General features: G+C 33.3%; 2 protein-coding genes, 1 long non-coding RNA gene and 1 pseudogene across 5 annotated transcripts; 2 read left to right on the top strand and 2 right to left on the bottom strand.

Annotated features, from left to right (window-relative positions):
• Nucleotides 1-933: 933 nt before the first annotated feature.
• On the bottom strand, nt 934-3,700 carry LOC144559689 (acireductone dioxygenase 1). Its single transcript, XM_078308792.1, has 7 exons — nt 3,547-3,700; nt 2,967-3,078; nt 2,363-2,457; nt 2,070-2,184; nt 1,529-1,653; nt 1,277-1,347; nt 934-1,195 (listed from the first exon to the last, which is right to left on the bottom strand). Exons 1-7 carry the CDS (start codon nt 3,562-3,564, stop codon nt 1,135-1,137), a joined length of 597 nt encoding a protein of 198 aa, XP_078164918.1. The 5' UTR covers nt 3,565-3,700; the 3' UTR covers nt 934-1,134.
• Nucleotides 3,701-6,055: 2,355 nt separating this feature from the next.
• On the bottom strand, nt 6,056-8,115 carry LOC144559367 (cytosolic sulfotransferase 5 pseudogene; annotated as a pseudogene).
• Nucleotides 8,116-13,536: 5,421 nt separating this feature from the next.
• On the top strand, nt 13,537-17,903 carry LOC144559688 (putative FCP1 homology domain-containing protein C1271.03c). 3 transcript variants are annotated; one of them, XM_078308790.1, is made up of 10 exons: nt 13,537-13,983; nt 14,639-14,697; nt 14,950-15,412; nt 15,718-15,990; nt 16,087-16,168; nt 16,256-16,322; nt 16,403-16,588; nt 16,885-16,945; nt 17,228-17,522; nt 17,713-17,903. In XM_078308790.1, the coding sequence occupies exons 3-9, from the start codon at nt 15,349-15,351 to the stop codon at nt 17,440-17,442; spliced, it is 948 nt and encodes a 315-aa protein (XP_078164916.1). In that variant the 5' UTR covers nt 13,537-13,983; nt 14,639-14,697; nt 14,950-15,348; the 3' UTR covers nt 17,443-17,522; nt 17,713-17,903. The 3 variants fall into 3 exon arrangements, with proteins under 3 accessions (XP_078164916.1, XP_078164915.1, XP_078164917.1); XM_078308789.1 differs by having other exon boundaries at nt 13,785-13,983; nt 15,336-15,412; XM_078308791.1 differs by having other exon boundaries at nt 13,798-13,983; nt 15,201-15,412.
• A 665-nt stretch (nt 17,904-18,568) lies between these two features.
• LOC144559687 (uncharacterized) lies at nt 18,569-21,633 on the top strand. Its single transcript, XR_013513207.1, has 3 exons — nt 18,569-19,364; nt 19,560-20,374; nt 21,315-21,633. It is a non-coding gene; the product is annotated as an uncharacterized LOC144559687 (long non-coding RNA).
• The last annotated feature ends 507 nt before the right edge of the window (nt 21,634-22,140 follow it).

The following is a 22,140-nucleotide window of genomic DNA, read 5'->3' as shown; positions in this document are numbered from 1 at the left end:
ATTGAGTAAAACTAGGATGTGACATGCTCACCAAGAAAGTTTGGTGAGCATAACTCCAAAAGTATATTGGATCGATGTCAAATGTCAAATTCAAACCGTTGAAATCCATGTACTTCATGAGTGATGCATATACATGAAATTTTTTGAAAGTTTCGAGTTTATTTACTACACGGTAAAGTGGTCAAAGAAATAATAAAAATTGAATATATAAAATAACTTATAATAAAATGTTCGTTTCTTTGACCACTTGACCGTGTAGCAAATAAACTCGAAACTTTCAAAATTTTGCATGTATATGCATCACTCATGAAGTACATGGATTTCAACGGTTTAAATTCGACATTTAACGTCGATCCGATATACTTTTGGAGTTATGCTCACCAAACTTTCTTAGTGAGCATGTCACACCCTAGCTTTACTCATCTAAATTTCTCATCTTTCTAAATCATTTTTTTTTTCCAAAACGTTATTGTTTGTATTAATATTGTAATGTGGTACCGGTATCATAACGATAATGGTCATAGCTGGGTTTGTGGGAAGGATTATGAATATTAAAGAACAAGAGATGTGAAAGGAGGAATACGGGTATTTAGATCTTTACATATTATAACATATATTTTACTCATGCTAAGTTTTCATTCTTAATCTTACTAGTTACCGAACAAATATTTCTTAGTAAGGATTTTTAATCCTCCACTCCTTAAGGAGGCTACCGAACACCCCCGATCTTGCTTTCGAACTCTAATTTTGACAGGTACATGTTTAATGAAAAAGCAAAACAGTAAATTCATTTTATGCATTTTTTTCAAACTTTATCAACTCTTACTTAAGTATAACAAATTCAATTCTTTCTTTTTTCCTCCAAACTCAGGAGCATATTGGGGTACGGGTGTAAATAATGTATGCAAGTTGCAATAAGAAAACAGAAAAGGATAAGAAAATAATCATAAGTTCTCTAAATATCAAAGCATTGTAAGTTTATCATCACTTGCTACAAGCAAATAACTGCCAAAGACAGATCATACAGCACATTATTCTACTATAGTTATCACTATCACACAAGATCACATCTTATTAACACAACCAAATGTTGCCAGCAACCTGTAATGAACTCGACTTTTCCCTTGAAACGCACTAATTAGCTTCCACAGGTTGTCCGTCTCCCTTCTTCAACAGAGAATCCAGATACTCCTTCCTATATTATTAATTAAACAGTAAAAAATTATACATGGAAAAGATAAATAACATTAATTAATAGCAGAGGACTTCAATGTACCTGGCCAGGAGATGATCATGGGGGCGATTATATGGGGTCCATATAGGCTCACCAACAAATAGCCGCATTGCCTACACATAAAATTTCATTGCACAATGACATGAAATAAAAATATTCGAGTTAAAGTAAACCACAGGGTACTAGCAAGAAATAGATGATCAAATGCCAAAAAACCAATTTATTGTACTGTGAGCTATGGTGCAGTACTGGTACGACAAGAAACTGTCCATAAAATATCCTTGATAATAGTACCTTGATATAGTTGTTAGTGTCCAAAGTAAAACGGTGGTACATCCCGGCAGGTAGCACAATCATACCTCCTTTCTTAACAGCTATCCTTATCCATTGATCATTTTGATCTCTCGCATCAAAATATCCTACACAAAAATGTAAAACAATAACAACTAATCCACCACATATTAAATATGACAGTTATAAATATAATCTAATACCAACAAGAAACAACAAAATATCATGTTGGCTCTAGTGAAAACAAAAAACATCATACATAAACCCACGTATATAGAAAAAACATACATGCCCCAAGAAAACATGAAAATATGCTTCTCAACCTCCTTTCTCCCCCTTCTATTTCAATGCCCAAAACTACGGTATTACCTCTCCACAATAAATTAGATGAGCATAAGTTGTACTTCTCATATATTGGATAATATACAACATATTTACATTTGCCGGCTTATAATAAACATTCCATATGTTTTCCAGAGCACCACAATAATTATTTTGAATAATAATGGTATAAAATTAGCACACGGAAAACAAAGGCACTTACCACTTCCCTCAAGGCAGTAACGTATTTCTTCATCAGTGTGAAGGTGCTCCTCGAAGAAATTCTTAATTTTAACCTCGTAATTTGGTAACTTTTCAGGGCAAACATCACAAATATCCTATACAAATTGCAACAATAATTACTGGTCAATACCAAACTAATTTTTAGATTTCAAAGTTTGCTCTGTGCTTATGGCAAGTTTTACCAATAATCATGACAGGATCAGCAGTAAAGATCCTTTAACATTAGAAAAGCTATTTCTTTTAGAATAATTAAGAAGGAAAGTAAAACCGAACCACATAAGAATAACCCCTGGCTTCCCGAATCTTTTTGAGGTTTTCATCATTTTCATAGTTATCAGAATCCAGGCGCCAGCTAAGAATTCCCAATTCTGCAACAGAAAAAAAAGATCGGAAGTACAAGCATAAATAAGGGTATTTAGCATAAGCACATAGTACTCTAGCTAAATTGCAAATGATTCCCAGTAAGAGTCTAGTACTTTTAAGGAGCTGTCAGTATTATTCAGGGGCTTTGCAAATAGCTGTCAGTACGACAATTGATTGATTTGATGTTAAGGGATAAATTGACATCCATGATAATCTGACAACTGTGACAATCGACGTCAAATTCATCAAAAACCAGAAAGTAAAATTACATGCATGTGCTATATATGTATATAGAATGTGCGTTGAATTTGGTACAATTCAAAAAAAATTCCATGGATGACCAACAGTTTTTCAAATTGAATCAAATTTGTTACACAACCTAAGTGATGGAAGACATATCTACAATTTATTGTCAATATAAAATACCTCATCATGTTATAGATAAAAAAAAAAGACCTATAAACGAAAACCAGAAAAGTACCATTTAAATATTAATAGTTCTCTTTTCAGGTACCTGAGAGTTTGTCCAGAGAAACAAACTGTTTTGGGTTTCTGTGGTGGGGGAGCCGTTGATCCTCTTCACTGTCATCCATGTACCATGCACTGATCACCTCCTCTTTCCCTTCCTGTTTTGTTATCATTTTTTAATATAAAATATATATATATATATATTTATATTTATATTTATCAATTTCAAATATTCATTATTTACAGCTAATAAGCATCTAATTTACCAGTCATATAACAAAAAACTGCCACTACATCTCTGGGAGCCTTTACATGGAAAATGGGAGCACACTACTTAATTCAAATCGTGGATATGGATAAACTTTTTTTTTTTCAAGTGAAGGTCTGGATCGAATTGAGGAGAACAATACACAAATCGCAAAACGGAGAAAGCGATAAAGAATCCAGACCCGGAGCAAGTATAACAGTTCCTAACCCTAATTTCCTCAGTACCCAAACTAAAATCTCAAAAAAGTTCAGGTTTTAACTTTAAACAGATCAATAGAACACCAATTTACTGATATTAAGAGAAGAAATTGGGTGAATATTATCTTGAAAAAAGGAAAAGCTAGAGAAGATGTACAAACCTGAAAAGCGGTCTCCATGCTTGCGCTCTCTATTTCTCTTTCCCTAACTCGCTCGTTCGCTCAATCGAAATCCCAGAATCACGCAGGCTGAGTCGCTACGCGAACGGGGATTTATTAGACCACATATAATAGAAAAAAATATCGAGGGAGAGAATTCAAGTTTCTATGGCGAGAATGGAAATGGATAGCGAATCGTCTTGTCCTGACGGAGAAATAAACTCGTGTGATCCGGTAATTCCTGATCAGTGACTCGAAACACTAAACAGTTGTGAGTTCTCGCCTCAAGGAATTAATCAACAATATATATATTTTTTATTTAAACCCGTAGGTAATCAACAATATACGGATGTGAAAGCAAAAATCCTGCGGTACGCAGGATAGAATACTTCTAGCCGACTCAATTCGGACTTCGGAGCCAATTTGAAATATAGGATGTGCTTTAATAATCTTGTCAGATTAAAATCAACGATTTAGATCTCGTTGTATATGTTTCGGTATTGCATTGGATCTGAAGTCTGTGAGACCGCGGCATCTATGAGTGCGTATCCTCTGAGATATCTCAACTTTTGCGTGACCGACGTGTCCGGTGCCTATTCGGGGGTGATGTTGGGATCAGAATTATGTTCGCTTTGAGATTCGTGCAGAACGTATTTAAAAGGTTGGGATTTTCCATAAAGTCACGCAAAGTTTGAGATATCTCAGAGGACAAATTCGGCATCTATAACTTCAGACTTCAGAGTTCCCACGATACTTAGGTTTTGATGGCGACAGTATAAGTCGGCTAGCGATTTTTTTTTTTTTTAAATAGAATCAAATTTAATATTTTTGTTTAGACAAGCACCATTAATTTTTTTTTTTTTATAAAAAACAGCTCCATCGATAATATCAACGATATTGGAGCAGTGATTTCTAAGTCAATCTTAAAAAAATTATAACTATTTTTTAAAATCAATATTTAATTTCATTCATTCTATTTAAGACATTAAAAAATTTGTATAATAATAATAATAGCAAAATCATATATTAAACGGGCCGATCAAACTAAAGTGTGCATCGTTCAAAGAGCTGATGGAGGGGCATCTTTTAAATATGTGCAGCCCATGTAGCAGAGTCCGTACTTCACATTTAGCATTACTGCATTAGTACTCGCTTGTATAAAATGGGCCGAACATGGGCCTACTTCTATTAAACCTCTACTTCTCAATGAAGCAATGAAGTGCTTTTTCATATTTTTCTCTTTTATTTGATTTGAAATCTTTTTGAGTGAGTCTATGGTACTATGCATATCACGGGTTGTTACCGTGCTATGACTCTATATTTGAGTTTTCAAATCCTAACGGTCGATCCGAACCATTCATCTTGTTCTCCATATTAATATGTGTTTGGAGACCAAATTTTACATTTTTTGAATTTTTTTACTATTATTTTAGATATTTAAAATATCACTTGATCTGAAAATTCTGGACCATCCAAAAACAGTTATTTTCAATAAATCTAAAAAAATAGTAAAAAATTTTCAAAAAATGTAAAATTTAGTCTCCAAACACATATTAATATGGAGAACAAGATGAACGGTTCGGATCGACCGTTAGGATTTGAAAACTCGAATATAGAGTCATAGCACGGTGCCAAATCGTAATATGCATAGTACCATAGACTCACTCAATCTTTTTCTTTTGCAGCTCCTTCATGCCAAAAATTTTAAATATACTATACCAAAAAAAAAAAAAACTACATTTTCTAAAAAAATTGAAATTTGACACAGCCGCATCCCCTAGACATGGACTCCTTCTGGAGACTGCATCTAGATAATGCGGACCATTAATAGAGGCTGCATTCCCTAATTACGGCCTCTCTTTTTTTTCTTCTTCTTTTCTTTCATTTTCCTTTGCAGTTCAATTCAAAACAAAGGCGCCAAAATATTTAACCAAAAAGAGAGACTAATAGAGACAAGAAAAAGCATGCGGACCCCATTCAAACCTTTTGGCTAACAAAGAGAAGGAAAAAGAAAAAGAAAAAAAATAAAGAGACCGCATCTAAGGGATGACCCCACCCCTAGGGTCTCCAAAAAAGAGGTCTACATCCCCTATATGGTCTTTAGAAAAGAGGTCCGCAACTAAGAGATGCGATCAGGATATTTTTCGAATTTTCATAATTTCGTGATTATTTAGTTTTTTTTTTTTGAAATGTGGTATTTTTAAAAATTTCGGTCCTCCAATTCCATGCAGTGCCGTCTGTTCTTTTTTCAGACTAATTTTATTCTCTAGTCAAGCTTCAAGGTTGGATTCAATCAAAGGCAGATACTTTGACCAGTTCAAAACTTCAAACCAAAGATTAAATGAAACTTTTTAGATGTGCTTTTAATTAGCTTTTTACTTTTTTTCAATCGTTTTTCTTGTATAAGACAATATTTGTAGCTCGCACAGAACACGAGAGAGCACTTGTCTTAGGATATTTAAGTTTTTTTTAATTCTCCCATCTCCAATCCCTCTACCCCTTGAAATTTCTGCTACCCACCTGAATCAACCTGAAAGAATAACGGTTACCTGCCAGAGAATAATATTAATTCTAAATTTGAAGACAGATGAACAGTAGCAAATAATCTAAGCTCCACAGATCTAATTAGCCCAAAGAAAAAAAAAAATGCAAAATTGATTCCTTCATTCAAAGTTCAAGGAGATGTGTGGAGATGGAAACGCTGTTTCAACTGTCTTTCTGTGGGTCATTAATTACAAGATTAACTGTTGAGGGAAATTTAAATTTAAAATGTCTTCATTGCAATCAAATTTAAATGTCTCCACTAGTCCACCGTAATAAAAAAAAATGTGGCTGAACTTCAATTTAAATGTTTCCACTGTATGTATGCAGTATTTAAGGTTGAATTAACATTTAATTATTATTCAATTTTGTTGAGAGAAAATTATTATTCACTTTAATAATATGATTGGAAATTATTTAACTTCTTACTAATAAACATTCATCAATTAATTTGTAACTTTGTTGTGCGTGATCATCTATCAAAATTTCTATATATATTTAATGTTATTTAATTGCAATTGTCTTGACTAAAAATTTGAAATTTTCTCTAATACATATTTTAAGTCCGAAATATAAAGCTAGTTTGAATTAATTCTTAACCAAAATAATTTTAAGCCACGGCTTATCAATCTGATCTGAATAAAAATTACTTAGAGTTGAAGGATAGGATGGAGAAGCATCGATCCAACATGTGAGACACAAATTAAATAAAAAAAATTGACATAATACATGCTTATAAAGTATAAACTAACCAAATATTATGATGTACTGGAGCATAAAATATCATTACTAATAATACACCACTGCAAGATTTTCTGACTGAACTTTCATCATGAATTAAGACAATTTTAGCAAACATAATTAAAAAAAACACGAATATGATCGGTACCATGATCAGACTATACATGGAACCAGTGATAGGGGCCTCCATGTTAGAACTAAAGAAATTTAATCCGGATCCTTCCAGCTTGAGCCTGGTTATCTTGTCCAATCTCTCGGCCATCTCCACCGTCAAATGGTTCTTCCAATCACCCGCCAAACCTGTTTGAAAGAAAGTGTCGTTTATATCAAATTTAGTCCTTCTTCTCGCTTCTTGTTCACATTTAAACTTGTTAATTTATTAAAGCTGCAGAGGTCGACAATTTTCTCGTCTACTCCTTCCCTTTTCTCCTCTTCCGTGAATGGATGCCCCGTGAAATCCGCAACCCGCTTCTCACTCCCAAGCGGATATGCTAACATCTCCTCGTACCTCAAAAACAAAATCTTGTGAGGCCTTCTAATGCGTTCATTCCAGTACTCTAGTACATGATCCCATATTGGCCCTGCTAGTGTTCGACCATTGCAAAATAGTTCGAAAGCATCTAGAAATGGAATAGCCGTGTCAGATTGAAGAGACTTGCTCATGTGCCACAAAGATAACAGTGAATCCTTCGGGTCTCAGAAAATGTAAATTATTTTGCACTCTGAGGATCTGATACTATCTGGAATAAGCATACTGTAGGCCAAGTGAAGGCTGAGAACTCTCGGCGAAGGGAGGCTTTTGAGGTAAACCCGGCCTTCATCGGTGAAAAGTGGCTCAAGAAACTTTACGCAATCGTGAGGGTTGAGCCTCAGTAAAGGATGTGATGAAAACTCGTATTTTTTTTCAATTTATTATAGAGAATGTCAGAGCTTTCAGCCATGTCATGCCGCATTTTGGAAAACACGCAATGAAAATATCGGTTGGGTGAGGCTTGAACTGATTTTGCAAGGCCATGATTTGAGGAAAGATGCCTTCTAGTTCCCAAAAACCTTGGTAGTTCCTCAGGTGGTACGGCGGCCAGCGCTTCTATTGTGGTAGAGAGAGGATGCAGTCTTTGTACGGCGAATCGATCTCTTCTATAGGTAAAAATAAAAGTGTCTCTGTCCTCCATGGTCTTAGAGTTGGATCTGGTTCATCTGCAATTTCTTGCTGCTGCAAGGTAACATGGTTTTTCGAAACCAAGGAATTCTGCTTCATGAAGAACAGATCAAAATAGATGTAAGATTCAATAATTGTTATTTAGGCTTCTTGTTGTGCTGCTGCTTCAGGATTAGTTTGATATATGTAGGCGATTATATGGAAAATTTCATGTATACCCTTTAAAATTTATAATATCATAGTTACTTTCTAAATTTGAAAAACTCACAAATTTACTCAATTTAATATTTTTTTATTATAATTCATTTTACATTTATAATGTCCCCATTTTATCTTTTATTGAATAAATAAAATACGTAGTCAGTGTAAGAAAAATATTCATTTTTAATTAGTCAATTTCTGAGGACAGACTGTTAATTTCCACTTATAACACATACATAGTGATAATATTTAGACATACACTTTGTATGTGTGTTACAAGTAGAAAAATGAACAATTTGTTATCATGACCTGCGATTACAAAACTAACATTTCTCTTACATAGATTACATCTTTTTTAGATTTTTAATAAATAATAAAATAGATATTTTATAAATTTAAAAATAAGTTTTAATAGAAAAGTTAATTAGATGGGTAAATTTAACTAACGAAAACCTTATTAAAAATGGTTGGGTGACACATCTTGCCCCTTCTGTGGAGACTTTGAATTAACTGGTCACGTCTTTGTGACTTGTCCATTAGCTCATTCTATTTGATTTTGGATTGCCCAACATAATTATTTTACTTTTAATTGTACCTCTATCTCAAATTTGTGGTTATTAGATGCTTGGATTCCATTAAAAGATAAATTTCTTATTGAAATTAATGATTAGAGTTGCTACTATTTTGATTATTTGACTTGCAAGAAACAAAGTTTGTTTTTACAATACTATTATTCCCTCTAGTTTCTCTTTAGATCTTCACATTATTGCTCTAACTTATTTTTGGTGCAAAGTTAAACTAGATGATTTTTCTTTTAATTAGCTTTAATTTTACCTATGGATGTTTCCTCTTTGCATCTTTGTCAGTCTATGTCTGTGATAGAGCTGAAATTGAGGTTGTTGATGCTGGCTTAATTTATGGATAATCATTTCTTTTCTTTTTTTTTGAGCGACTTGGCAGTGGTTACCAATTTATGGATAATCAATGTGTCCTTGTTCCTTTTTCTTTTATTGAGGCACCTTTAGAAGCTACTAGTTCTTCTTTTGATAGTTCTGCTACCCATGCTTAGCTTGATTTAGTACTCAACTGGTTTAGTCTAGCTACTTAGGCATGTTTCTTTTTGTGATGGTTATATTTTGTATTAGCCTTACATACTTTGCTCTACTATATTTTTAGTTATTTTTTGTAAGAACATGCAGCTATATTTCTAATGAAACAAGTGGTTAGTCACTTTTTTCAAAAAAAAAAGGTAAATTTGAGAATTTTTAAATTTAGAAGGGTAAATATTATATTATGAATTTAAGAGAGGAAAATACGTAATATTAAAGATTTTGAAGGATATACATGAAATTTTCCCTTAATCATATATGTTTTCACTAATTCGTCACAATTAATAATAATTAGAAAAACTCATTGGATGATTCGGTTTGGATGTTTTCACTAATTCCTCACAGTAACTTTGAGAGATACTGTTTACGTGAGAAAAAACTGAATTTTTTTTTCTCAAATAAACAATAAAAAACATTTCAAAATTCCAATTCATACCATCCTATTCCAACAGATCTGCCGAAACAGGCCTTAAATGTGCACAACAACTTGACAAGACGGACTGAAAGCTTAGTTTGCAATTTTCTTTTCATTTCTGACTTAGGTTTCCAATTTTTCTTTCGAAAAAAAAAATAAATTTAAAGTAGACTATACAAACTTCCTGATTTTTAAGCTACCAAATTTTACAGATTATAATTAACCTGTGTTGCGTGGTATCACCGTATCATATATGACATGTATATAACATGTACCGATTTTTTTATTTATATCCAAAAAATAAATAAAATTTATTAAAATATTCAAACCTCGACAGTATTTTCAAAACTATCCAAACCGGAAAAAAAAATTCCGATTTCAACATCAATAACTGAAAAAAAAATTTCCGGAAACTCAATCCCAAAACCGGAAAAAAAATTCCAATTTCCAATTCCGAAAAAAATAATTCCGGTTTTTGGTCCCAAAACCGGAAAAAAATTTTCCGAAAATGGAATTTTTTTTTTATAAACTCATTTACTACATATACATATATTATATTATATATACATATATTATAAAAAAAATGAGTTTATAAAAAAAAAACCCAAACGACGTTTATAAACAAAATACCGATCGTTGTATGCCTCCCGCTTGCTCGGAGATAATTGGATTATTTGATTATTATCAACATATACCATTTGCTCGAAAATAGGCAAACGAACACAATAAATAGTAAATGCATTTTAAAATAATTATATGAATAATTATTGAATAATCTCTTAGGCTTTTGACTAAACAAAATACCGATCGTTATATGCCTACCATCGAACGAAAACTTAAACTGAGTTTTTGAGGCACTAAACGACGTTTTTTTTAAATTCTGATGCTTTGGATATTCGAAGGTGACCCCTAGGGTGAAATTTAGATCTGTATTGTCCCCCCCCCCCCCCCCCCTTTCCGAAAAGTGGTCATACGCGCAAATCCGACTTTCCTAGCCAAAGTTATTGATGTTTAAAGTTTTTTCAAATGTTAAACTTTGAAAATTCATAACTAATTGTAAAAAAAACCAAATAATTTGAAATTTGTGTCAATTCTGTGTATTTTTTAATGCTCTACATGCTGGTGTAATCACTTTTATAATTTGGTCCCTGTATCAGTCCAGACTTGCTAATTTACTAGAAGAAGTCAAATTTGATGTTTTTAGTGCATTGCACTATACCAGTGGCCTTTGCTTAGTGCTTGCCTGCTAAGTTTGGACTTGGTACTATACCAGAGGTCAATCTATGGTACTTTGTGCTGCTACTGCGCGCTATTGCGCCTGCCGATCGGGGCAGTTTTAAAAAAAAATCTTTTTTTAGGGTATTAATAAAAATGGCCGGTTAAAAGTACCCAAACCGGCAAAAAATTTTGCGATCTTAACATCAATTACTGAAAAAAATTTAGTGTCTCAAAAATTCAGTTTAAGTTTTCGTTCAATAGTAGACATAGAACGATCGGTATTTTATTTATAAACGTTGTTTGGGTTTTTTTTATAAACTCATTTTTTTATAATATATGTATATATAATATAATATATGTAAATGAGTTTATAAAAATAAAAAATAAAATTAGAAAATCTCATTTCCAGAAAAAAAAATTTCTGGTTTTGGGACCAAAAACTGAAAAAATAATTTCTGGAATTGGAAACCGGAATTTTTTTTTCGGTTTTGGGATTGAGTTTCTGAAAAAAAAAATTGGTTTGGGTAGTTTTGAAAATACTGTCGAGGTTTGGGTATTTTATTTAATTTTATTTATTTTTTGAATATAAATAAAAAAAATTGGTAACATGTAAGTATACGTAATGTTTGGAAGATCTGATTTGTCTTAATACATATTTATTTGAGGAAAAACTTACAGGAGATAAGTTAGGGAGCATAATTCTAAAAGCTATTGAATTAACTTTAAATAATAAATTCAAATTGTTGAATTTATAATGCGTGTATATATAAAATTTTAAATTTTTTGAATTTATTTAGTACAAAGTTAAGCAGATAAAAAATAATAAAAAATAAATATAATAAAATTAACTTATAAAACTTTCTTTGACCGATTAACTTTATACTAAATAAATTCAAAGACTTTAAAATTTCACATGTACACTCATTCTTCATAAAGTAGATTGGTTCAAACGATTTGCGGATTCGTTGTTTGAAACCAATTCAATAGATTTTGAAGTTATGCTCACCAAACCCTCTTAATTAGCATAGCAAACACTAGCTTTACTTTATTTATTTTATTATTTTTATGGATTTTATTTTTCAAATCTAAATAAAAAAAGTCTTTTTTTCACAAATAAGAATGCACAAGTTAAATAAAAGATTTGCATATCTAAATTTAAAAAATTTAAATACGTAAATATAGAAAATTAAAAGCTAAAAAACTATAGCAAATACAGGAAATTTAATAGTAGTTTCAGATCTTTCATGTATGGATATTTAAAAATATATGTATTTTTAAGTAGAACTAGGGTGTTCTCAAGTTCATCAAGCTAGCTTCTTTGTGAATTAAATTTTAATATTTATCGAATTAGTTTCAAATGACGAATTTGAAATGTTAAAATCCATCTACCTTACAAGTGATGTATCTATATGCAAAAATTTAAAAATTTCAAATTAATTTTGTATAAAGTCAAGTGGTAAAAAAATGAATGCATTAAAATTAATTTATAAATTTCCTGGTCTTGACCACTTTATATTAAATTAATTTGAAAGTTCAAAATTTTTGCATGTAGACATCATTTATAAGCTATATGAAAATGCATGGTTGAAAGATGTTTTTGAAAACCGTACTGAATGGGCTTTAGTTTATTTGAAAACTGTACTAAATGGTTGAAATATTTTAGTTTAATGCATGATTGAAAGCATGAACAATGTAATTAAGTATTACTTGGACCTTAAAGAAAGGTGGTTGGATTTTTTAAATCACTGTGAAAGACTTCTGAAAGAGTGTCGCCATGTGTTGATATCTAATTTTTCATGTTAATCAAGGCTCTTTAAGAATAGAATTCGAATATGGTAAAGCAAACTACTAGCACTCTCACATCAAATGTTTACAAAGTTTTTCGAGTAAAATATAGATATTCTTGAATTGTGTAATATACGACCGAGGTACAAATGGAACATTCTACATATACATTGTTACTAGAGGAGGTAATGAGAAAAAAAAAAATTGAATTGTATGGTGTGATTATTTAGACATGAATTCTCTCTTCAAGACCACACAATCCCATCTTATTAAAATTAATTAACTATTATTTTGACAGAAACCTCTCTCCGTTAACAGGCTTCTCTATCAAATTTGTAATGGCAGAAAATCAAAATTATTGTTGTTGTTAAGTGTACAATCAAGTTTCTGAGCATGCGACTTTGCAGTTTCTGTTAGATTAATTCCAATTAATGTGGCCTAGATAATGGATATAAATGTGTTGAGAGTTTTAGTCTTTTAAAATCACCAAACATAATGGATATAAATGTGTCGGGGGAGAAGATGTAAAAACACATCTAGTCGGAGCAAAATGGCAAATGAAAAAGGAAGAAGAAGTGAACAGGAAGAAGCGAATAGAAGAAGAAGGAATGCTTTTGCGTCTCTTCACCCGGTTCCGTACAATTCTCGTCAAATTCCTTTATTTTGGCGTAGATTTCTCAGCGAGATTTCGAAGAAAAAAAATCGTGCAAACTCCTCTCTTTTTTTCATGCCTCTGCTTCTGATCAGAAACGTGACACGAAATCTGATTCTTGTTTTATGCGGGGTTACTCATTTCCGATCACAGGGTAATATATCGGATTTGTTTTTTGGATCTGAAATTTTGAATTCAATCCGTATATTTTATGACAAATATACGGATCCGGCCCAAAAGTTTCTTTTTTTCTTTCTCAATAGTCCAGCCTACTTATTAACCGTCGGGCCCGTAATCTGCGGTTTATCTAAAAAATCGTTCTTGACTTTTAAAGGGAAAATAAAAAAAAATCGTTCTCGACTTTTATCCAAAAACAAAACAATTCAAGGTCGACGGTTCACGCTATCCCAACTATCTCTTGCGATCATTAATCAATCACATCCTCCTTTCTATCTGAGACTCCAGTAAAATATCTGTCGGAGACTCCAGTCAGTGGCAAGGAAGAGTCGGCGCAACTCGGACGGAGGCGAGTCTCTTCGGATTCAAGTGTTCTTTCGCCCAAATCCAAAAATCGCGGAGTAATTGGATCCTACGCTTCCGATAGATCTTTCGAACCATGGTATTAACAATGGAGAATTGCTAGCTACAGTAGGTCTTAATTTTCAGTACGGTACTTGCACAAACAATTGCTCCGTTTCTGCATATCTTGGAAGTGCCACATTCTCAGAATTGGTGATAAATTAACCTGATAACTCAAGCATTTGATCTTTTATTGTGACTTCTTAGCATTTCTGCTTCGTATCTCTAGCAATCTGTTGACAAACTGATGCAATTTGCGACTTTTTATCATGTCTTTGTTAAGATATAGACTGTACTTTTGAGAAGAATTAATATATTCCCTGCTATTGACGAAGCATCAATTATGTGCCTATGTAACGAGAAACATAATATGCACTTGCACAAGATATATGAAATATCTCTAACTCTGAAAAATATGGCAACACCTGATATAAACCTCCTTTCTGGCTTGGAAAGATTATATTTGTTATTTATCTCTTGCAAATACTTACAACGGGGGGATAATTTGGGCATTTTATAAGATGTTAAGGTGTATATGCTACATCTTTTTATGCATGGATAACATGACAAATTTGGTGATCTTGATTTTCTAATAGCATACATGAACTTCTCCCTATACCACCTTTTCTTTGTTTGTAATAATTTTCTGTTTTGAATTTTTGCTCCTGCTAATTAACACCTTTGTTTTCATGTAGAGCACTAAAGTTCTGACATGCATGTCTCGATGACCAACAGACCAACACACGATGATTAGGTAAGTTCCTCTTCCAGGTTCCAGGCATAAATACTTGCATCATTTTCTTTCTATTAGTCAGAAAAGAGATGCTACTGTAAACCTAAAAATACTCACATAGCCTCCAAACAAGAAATAAGAACTCCCCTCACTAACCTTCAAAAAAAAAGAATGCCCCTCTAAAACACGAGAATCACATATATCCTTGTTCTACACTTTTACTTCTTAGAAAATTGCCTAAACTGACCTCTTCTTTCTCACTTATCTGTCTAGTGAAACAAATTGCATGGAGGCGTACTTTTCATGGAAATAGGGAGGGATTGTTTTTTTTTTTAGGATACTTGTGATACGTCTTGTTAAAAATTTGCCCCTTTTTTTTGCACTAACTGCTTTCTATTAAACAAGAAATAAGAATGCAACCCCCCCTCCTAAACACAAGAAATATCACATATATCCTTGTTCTACCCTTTTACTTCTTAGAAACTTACCTATTCTGACCTCTTCTTTCTCACTTATCTGTCTAGTGAAACAAATTGCATGGAGGCGTACTTTTCAAGGAAATAGGGATAGATTGTTATTTTTAGGATACTTGTGATATGTCTTGTTAAAAATGACCCTTCCTTGCACTAACTGCTTTGATTTGTTATTTAAATTTACAGCTATCAGCCTTGCATGCCTTTAGGTCGTAAATCAGCATGCTTTCAACAATCACCACACTGTCTTGTAGTTGTACTTGGTAAATCCAATTAAACATATCTATTTTCTTATTCTTCTTTATGTTATCATGTTGTTGATTGTTTCTATAATTAAAATTTACATCATCGGTAGTGTGCATGAATACTTCTTGCCGACTCTACTGTTAGAGTGTTTATTGTAACTTTGTTTTTCTTTTCAAATGTAATAACACTCTTGTTCCTGAACTATTTATTTATTCAATCTCCCTGCCGGAAGAAATGAGAATGAATTAGAATAATCGGAATAAAATACTAGCATCCTAGCAAGGTAATAGACAAGCAAATTTACTTCTGATATTCTTTTCAGGACCTGACTCAAGATCTAGAAACACCAAAAGAAAAAATGTTACTACTGTTAATACCTTATCAATGGAGCCGAGAAGAGATACTCTATCGACATACGATCTGTATTACCCATTTCAAAATATAAAACCCAAACAGCCTAAGTTGCCACCCAAAAGGCCCCACAGAAGTTGTGAAAAGAAGTTACTAGTATTTGACATTAATGGTGTGCTCGCTGATGTCACCCTAGACATCCACAGGACACTCAAGGCACCAAAGTACATCGAGAAGAAGGCTGGTCAGCACTTCTTAACTCAGTTCATGTTCAAAGGAGTATTTAGATTTCCCTCTTGAAAATGATCAAGTTGTGATTCTTCTTGTGCCATCTATTCAGTTTTTAAGAGGCCTTTCTGTGATGATTTTCTGAAGTTCTGCTTTGAGAACTTTCACATTGGTGTTTGGTCCTCCAGGCGTAGGTATGCTATTTTAACTTAGAGTCTAGTTTGTTAGTTCCATCCTTTTGTCTATTAGTGAAGCTGTAAATCTTTCTTTTTTTTTTCCAGGAACAACCTTGATCCCTTAGTTAAGTATCTGATGGGTGATATGAGACATAAGTTGTTATTCTGTTGGGTGAGTGTTTATTCTAGCACGTAAAATATTATTTTATAATTATATACTCTTATCTTAGATTATTTGGTGATATTTTATAGGATTCGTCAAAGTGCACCAACACAGGCTTTACCACAATTGGGAACTTCAAGAAGCCTCTGATGCTGAAACAGATAAAACAATTGTGGACTAAAGAGCAAAGTGACCTTCCTTGGGCGGAAGGAGACTTTTCACCATGTAATACACTGCTTATTGATGATTCTCCATACAAGGCCTTGTGTAACCCGGTAAAAACCTCTTGATTTTTTTTATTCAACAAATACCTCTTTGATATTTCTTTTATTTCAGAAAACTATCCTGACATAATTGGCCCATGTTGTTGAAGTATGCCTTACAAGTTTCTCTAAAAAAACACGAAACATCAAATTTTGCCAAAGTTTGACCAAAGCTATGATTATTCGGTGTTATTTTGCATTGGTGCTAACATGAAAGTGGTCACATAAACTCTTTTATGCTTCTTCATCTTCTCAGAAAATGTTATGCTTCCTTCATAGTATTTACTATATTTATTTTGTTATTTTAGCCACACACAGCAATTTTTCCATACTCCTATGACTTCAGAGATGAACATGATAAAGCTTTAGGTAAAGTCTTTTGCTGCATAGTGATATTTTTCCTCTCATTTTGGTATGTTACTGTTTTCTTATCTCTGTTTGCCTCTGCATCCACTGTCATTTTAGAAGTCATTTTGTACATCCTAGAAATTTTGCTTGCTTTTTGTACCCATGCAACAGCACTCCCCTCATCCTTAAAATTAAATTTATTGAGGATATGTCAACATGTATGAAAAATGCTGGAGAGCATATTGATATTGGCACATTTTGTTTCATGATGGCTGATGTTAATAATTTTTTTTTTTCATGAAGACAATGGAGGATTTTTTCGAGAATATCTTGAAGAGTTAGCTTTGGCCAAAGATGTTCAAAAGTTTGTTGAGAAACATCCATTCGGCCAAAGCCCTATTTCAAATATGACTCCCCGTTGGAAATTCTATGAGAAAATTATCAAGAGAATTAATAATTCTAGTCTCCGTTATCGGCGAGAAAAAGATATTGATCATGAGGATAAGTTATCACTATGATGGGAAAAAAATATTCATGAGAATTAATAATTCTAGTCTCCGTTATGGTTGTAAAAACTTCTGACATTATGATGAGCAAGGTATGTGAAGTCATCAGAGAGCTTTATTACACGTTTGATCAAGTTTGTTAACATAATTGATGGCATTGTAAGAACAGTTTCAAGACATTACTATTTGTTCGCATGCATTTCACTTGAAAGAAAAGGAATTGCCATCTATTCTCACTTGTGTTTAAAAGAAGTTCCATTTGGTGATTTTATCATTCTACAGGGTCGCTTCTTTGAAGGTGCATAAAAACTGGACGAACAAATTGTGGCGTGGCACACTCCTTTTTTCTACAGTGAAAGATTTGGATTTTGTTCTTTACTATAGAACCCCCTTCGTTGAATTAATTACATTGTAATAAAATCTGTAATTTACCATTAATTTTTGGGGGATAAAATCTGTTTAACAGGCTCTCATTTTACTTGGGTCTTTTGACTTTTTGTTGATAACATGAGACCATGATTAATTGCAATTCAAATGAAAAATAAAAGCTAACAGGAGAGCGTTAAAACTGTATCATTTGATGCATAGTAGCATTTCTATTGTCAATATGCTTCAGGTCACAATTTTCTTAAATCAGCCACCTTATTCTTGCTTTATTCGACTGTGCTGGGGTTATAATTCCGAAAGGGAAAATAAATCTGCTGTAATTCTCGGGGAATTACAGGACCATGTAATCTCGATCCTAACCGTTAGTCTTTCTTGAGATGCGTGTATGAAAACGTTGAGAACTTTTCTGAGATCTGTGCACAGAAAAATTTAAACAATTGATATCGAAATTTCAAAATCGTGTAATTACCCTCGGAATTACAGCAGTTACTCTCGGCAGATTCGGACTCTTTGAAAGGAGCTGAACAATTTCTTACATGACATCTTTACATCTGGTAATGTTCAATTGGAACCGTGCCTCCCTAGCCCATATACAGACACCGACGGGGCCCATAATTCCTCTCAACACAAAATTCGGATTCGTATTCTCCGAGTAATGCCATGGGCCGAAGGCCCTTATTGGTCCAGATTATGATGAGATGGGATCCAAATTCGACGGTTAGAAGAGATCATCCTTCCAATTGGCAATGAGCTCCGCCTTCGCTGGTGATATTGACTGAGAGAGAGCAAGAGAGTGGAAATGTAGTAGTAGTTTGGGAAAGAGTACAGGGCAAATCTGGGGGTGCTAATATCTCGCCTCCCAGTTGAAATCCGTACTCTTTCTACCCTCTCTCTCTCTCTCTCTCTCTCTCTCTCTCTCTCTCTCTCTTTCTCTACTTATCTTCTTTTTCTTTATTTACTTTTTCCTCCATTCAAAGTTTCTAATTAAGAATGCAAGGGTTGTTAAAAGAAGCTAAGGCTCTCTTTTAAGTGAGGTCAGAATCATTGTTTTAGAATTAGAGGCTTCATTCATTACTACGGAAATAGAGTGGTCGCTGAGTATAGATTATAACAGTGATGGAGATTTATGGGTATCTATGTAGCAATAATTCTGATAATTGCACTATTTGACCTGTACGGACATGTACCAACTACCAAGTCTGCAGATACACTATTCTAGTTGAGCCTAAATCAAGCTGTAGAATCCATGTAAAAGTGAACCCTGGTACAGTTGGTTTGATTACTGATACAAGCAATATAACAGAACAGAACAAAGCAGAATTCAACAATTACTATTTCATCTTCTGTCTTTTTTTTAATATTTTTTAATATGCCCTTATTTCACAACTGCGGCAAAAATGAATCGGATTGCATCTTCTGTCTTTTTTTTTAATATTCCCATCAGTTGGTTCAGATCTAAACTCAATTTTGAGTTACTTCAGAGGATCTGGACTCCCATTGGAAGAAGGCCCTAGCAAAGGGAGAAGAAGATGATTATAACTTTTAAGGTCAGATAACACATGCAATATTTTTTTGCTTTGAAATTTCACCATTTGACCAATCTCCTTAGAATAGATGATATGTTCCTTGCCTTTTCAATTAAGTACTAATTTGTTTTCCATGTTCGTTGTTAAGAATATAATAACAATAGAAGTGGTAGATTTGGTGCTTCTCATAACAACAGCAATAATGGTAACTTTTAGTTTGTTTTAGATGCAATCTGGAAACATCCTTTTCTGGTGCAACATACCCTCTGGTGTGGTCTGCAAGAGAACTTGTGGTCTGATAAAAAAATCCTGCAGCCTGGTGTACCTCGGCCCACAGCAACAGTGCAACACAGGAGAGGAGTGCCTGGTCTTTGTGTGGTCCAGAGGCAGCAACGAGTGGTGCAAACGCAGTCTGTAAGTGTGTGTGCACCACTTGTTGCTGCCTCTCTGCAGTCTACACAAGGAGCGTGCGAAATGGAGATTCACGGTCTTGGTCTTGGCACGGTCCACCAGCAGCACAGAAGGAGAGTGATGGTCCAATATCGCAGCTCACAGACACGTCTGTATGGAAGAAGAGCCCTGTTCTACCGCGGCTCAAAGAACTAGCTCATGTGCCAAAATGGTGAGACATCCCTTACGGTGCACGGGTGCACACAGGAGAAAAAACTTGAACCCTCAAGCAGCAGCGGAACAATGATCTCAGCCCTGTAACCACCGATCAGACTGACGGTGGTGAAGATGGTTCTTATACTAGTTTGTTAGGGTTTTTTTCATGGTATGAGAAAGGAGGAAGCAACGCAGTAGAGAGTCAACTTAATTTTCTTAATCTAATTTATCTCACTTACAAGAGTCGTAACATAAAAAAACAATTAAAGATACATAACCCAATGGGTCCAAATAGCAATCTAGGTCATAGCATAACAATAATAGTTGTTACTATTAACAAATGATTAACTATTATGAAATTTACTTTCTGTTGTAGCTTTTGACAGACTAGTACAGAATAAGCGAAGGTTTTGATTCACGTACCAGTTAAGCATTGGCTTTATACTGTGTTCCAACTTTTCCATTATCTGTTAAGAATTGGCTACATTAGTACACTACCATTACCTGTTAAAAATATCAAGGATAATGAATGGATATCAGTTAATTAACCAAGTGATTGTTTTAGATTGAGAGTTGTACAGTGTTGGGACTTGGGGCAATTTTGTATAATGGTTTGTTTATAAAAATACTAAAACACCTTGTAGTTAGTTATATTAAATATGAGGAGGGAGCAAGTTACAACACTTGAAAGTTACAACAAAGTTACAACATCTATTTTTTTCATTTTCAAAGTCCAAATCGTCGATCCAAACCGTTAGATATTCAATCTATATTAAAATGTGCTTGGAGACCAAATTTTACATTTTTTGAAATTTTTTTGCTATTTATTAAGATGGGTACAAAATCGCTGTTTTTTAATGGTGCAGAATTTTAATAAAAACAGCGATTTTGTACCCATCTTAATAAATAGCAAAAAATTTCAAAAAATGTAAAATTTGGTCTCCAAGCACATTTTAATATAGATTGAATATCTAACGGTTTGGATCGACGATTTGGACTTTGAAAATGAAAAAAATAGATGTTGTAACTTTGTTGTAACTTGATCCCTCCTCATTAAATATTGTTAAATCTATGAAGTAACTCTTACCCGTACCTACGCACCCTGAATAACCTTACCTGGACCCGTGTTATTGATTCAGCATGGATCAGGTAATTGAATAAACAGGTATAAATGTTGTGAAAAAAATTGTTTGGGTGTTCTTTCTTTTTTTTAACTTAAATAATTGAAGGGAAGTTTATGAAGTATATTTGTCACTTTTTAAAGGTTTTAACGGTAATAATACCCTTTTTGCGTAGGTAGTTCTTATGTGATATTTGGATGGGATGTTATTCTGAATTTGGTGTATCTAATTATTTCTTTTTCAGTGGAATGCACTGGATGTGGAGGTAAGAGAGTCATACTTTTACATCTGGCCTTATTCAAGTAGATTTGTAATACCTAGAATTCTGGTTTTTGTTGGGTTGGTAATAAGTATGATGTTACATTTTACTCTGGTCTGTTGCATCATATGCATCTAAATCTTTAATGTGTTTGGTCTATTGCTTTGGAAGTTGTTTTTGGTGCTTGCTCTAGCGTTATTATAAGCAGTACTGATTTTGGCTTGACCTGAGATGATGCCTGGTAATGCTACATTTTTCTTTTTAAAATTTCAAATTTTGAGTATGGTTGTGCCATCTTAATTTTTTTTTTAAGAGGAAAGTTGGAGGGCTAGCTTTAAAACTTAAGAATCTCAAATGAGTTTAAAACTTGAGACCTTTCGCACAAGAGCATTGCCTTTAATCATCAGACCAAAAGCTGGTTCTTGACTTGTTATACTTTTTTGGTTTTCATTTTCTAAAAGAAGCTCAATTTGTAATTACCAATTGATCAAGATTTAGGGAGTAGTTACACACTGTTCAAAGCTATCTCATTCATTTTATAGCTGTTCAATTTTTTGTATGTTTGGTTTCAAGTAATAGGATGTAACAGTTGTGATTGGTTGAGACCTAAATCATAAAATAAGAGGTTTTGGCCTCAGTTCTTTGATCTAATGCGGATTAATTAGGTCAGTTAAACATAATTCTAAAATCAGACCTCCTAAATCTATACCACCTATCTAGTTGGTTTAAGAGTTAGTCTCCCTATGGACTCACTATTAGAGACTTTCCAACTTTTTCTCCTTTTTTAGTCGATATTATTTCAAGTTATTTA

This window comes from Carex rostrata, chromosome 9, assembly GCF_964058835.1.
Source record: "Carex rostrata chromosome 9, lpCarRost1.2, whole genome shotgun sequence".
NCBI lineage: Eukaryota > Viridiplantae > Streptophyta > Magnoliopsida > Poales > Cyperaceae > Carex > Carex rostrata.
The sequence above is the reverse complement of the archived record's forward strand: the minus strand, read 5'-3'. Positions and strand labels throughout refer to the sequence as shown.

What these genes read in the sequence shown, in the direction of transcription:
- LOC144559689 (XM_078308792.1), bottom strand. An exon ending in TTCTCTGGACAAACTCTCAG is followed by an intron (nt 2,458 to 2,966) that starts GTACCTGAAAAG and finishes TTTCTGTTGCAG; the next exon opens with AATTGGGAATTCTTAGCTGG. An exon ending in CATGATCATCTCCTGGCCAG is followed by an intron (nt 1,196 to 1,276) that starts GTACATTGAAGT and finishes TTAATAATATAG; the next exon opens with GAAGGAGTATCTGGATTCTC.
- LOC144559688 (XM_078308789.1), top strand. An exon ending in GTTTGGTCCTCCAGGCGTAG is followed by an intron (nt 16,169 to 16,255) that starts GTATGCTATTTT and finishes TTTTTTTTCCAG; the next exon opens with GAACAACCTTGATCCCTTAG. An exon ending in ATAAGTTGTTATTCTGTTGG is followed by an intron (nt 16,323 to 16,402) that starts GTGAGTGTTTAT and finishes GATATTTTATAG; the next exon opens with GATTCGTCAAAGTGCACCAA.